Raw genomic sequence first — 1,494 nt, 5'->3', positions numbered from 1 at the left:
CCATCGAAGTATACCTTTCATGTTGAGCTCTTTAGGGTCGGTTTTTATGTGAATTTGGCAAACTCCTGGTGAATCTTACCTAGTCAAGCTTTCTACAACCGGCTCGAAACAATGGAACGAAAGAAGAAGGTGTCAAAGCCCTGGTGCTGGTATCCTTTAACATGTATTACAACCCCATGTTCCGCCATTTCAACGTCACATAATCGATAAACGTCTTGAGTTTGTTTGACCATCAATTTAAATGAATTAACTGGCTGACTTTTCACAAAGCAAAATACCCAAAGGGCCCGATAACTCTCGCGCAAATGTTGATTATGTAACGTTTGTTTGTGCGCTTCCATCGACCCCTTGGCCGCATGGTGTGTATGATACTTTTCCTTAGCGGAACTGCGCGAAAATCGTGCCTTTCTCGTGCCACAGGTACTGCAATCGGGAGTTTGACGACGAAAAAATCCTGGTCCAGCATCAGAAAGCGAAACACTTCAGATGCGACATTTGCCACAAAAAGCTGTATACGGGACCCGGTCTCTCCATACACTGTATGCAGGTGCATAACGAATCGATCGACAAAGTGCCCAACTCCCTGCCGAATCGGTCAAACATAGTGATTGAAATCTACGGCATGGAAGGTATACCGTCGGAGGATATCCGAGAGCACGAGAAGCAGAAGAATGGTAATCGGTCGGAATCGGAAGAGGAAGCTAGTTATGCTGTGCGCTCGAGCACCAATCTACAACTGTGACCGATGCCGAACGCCGGCGGCCATTCGACCCCGAGTTGGCCGGGACCGTAGTAGTAAAAATAACAACAATCACAACGTCCCATAACGGAATTGTATGGGTTAGAAAATCTCTCCCCTATCTGTGTCAATTTCTTTCTACAACACCGCCCCTGCCGTGGTCATCCACAGCAGTGACCCCCTCGCTCCCGAGGCTAATCCCTGTTCCCATACGCCACAGCGCATATCACCCTTCCCGACGAACAGTCACCGACGGCACGACACAAGCACGGTGCGGCCAAAGTAGCGCGATATCGACCTCCGGATGTGGCCCGGGAACGGCAGGGCACGGAAAATGATATGCACAGGAAGGTTGGGGGCGAAGAACCAAGGCCCGAACGCAAGAATGTTTCAGTCCCTTATTAAGTACCCTCGGAAGAAGGGGGCCGGTCACCGGCCACGTTGTTGGGTACGCGGTTTCGGCCTTGAGCGTGACTGGAAGAGAAATAAAAATATTTTCCTGTATTTTTTCGCACCCACAACGGAGCTCCGGGCCCATTTGGGCTGGTCCCCAAACATGAAGCACTCCAAATCAATCCACCCCGCCGATACAATGCGTTACTATGGTGGCCAGTTCGCTGGTTCGCACCGGAAACTCCGCCAGAAATACTGCATGTCGAAAAACCTGCTTAGCTATGTTGGGTTTTCTTGCGTACCCTGTTTTGGTCTTCTTCGACGGACAACAGAGCACATTTACAAACGCAATACTCGAACTC

The 1,494-nt window shown here is 49.8% G+C and overlaps 1 protein-coding gene across 1 annotated transcript; it reads left to right on the top strand.

Moving 5' to 3' along the window:
- The first annotated feature begins 20 nt into the window (after positions 1–20).
- LOC131214451 (BUB3-interacting and GLEBS motif-containing protein ZNF207-like) lies at positions 21–827 on the top strand. Its single transcript, XM_058208823.1, has 2 exons — positions 21–149; positions 421–827. The coding sequence occupies exons 1-2, from the start codon at positions 112–114 to the stop codon at positions 740–742; spliced, it is 360 nt and encodes a 119-aa protein (XP_058064806.1). The 5' UTR covers positions 21–111; the 3' UTR covers positions 743–827.
- Positions 828–1,494: the final 667 nt, after the last annotated feature.

The sequence above is a fragment of the Anopheles bellator genome, unplaced genomic scaffold, assembly GCF_943735745.2.
Source record: "Anopheles bellator unplaced genomic scaffold, idAnoBellAS_SP24_06.2 scaffold00959_ctg1, whole genome shotgun sequence".
In the NCBI taxonomy this organism is placed as follows: domain Eukaryota; kingdom Metazoa; phylum Arthropoda; class Insecta; order Diptera; family Culicidae; genus Anopheles; species Anopheles bellator.
This window is presented reverse-complemented; position numbering and strand designations above follow the sequence as displayed.

Coding starts and splice junctions, on each gene's coding strand:
- LOC131214451 (XM_058208823.1), top strand. CDS start 112: ATGGAACGAAAGAAGAAGGTGTCAAAGCCCTGGTGCTG. Junction 150..420: donor GTGTCAAAGCCCTGGTGCTG/GTATCCTTTAAC, acceptor CTCGTGCCACAG/GTACTGCAATCGGGAGTTTG.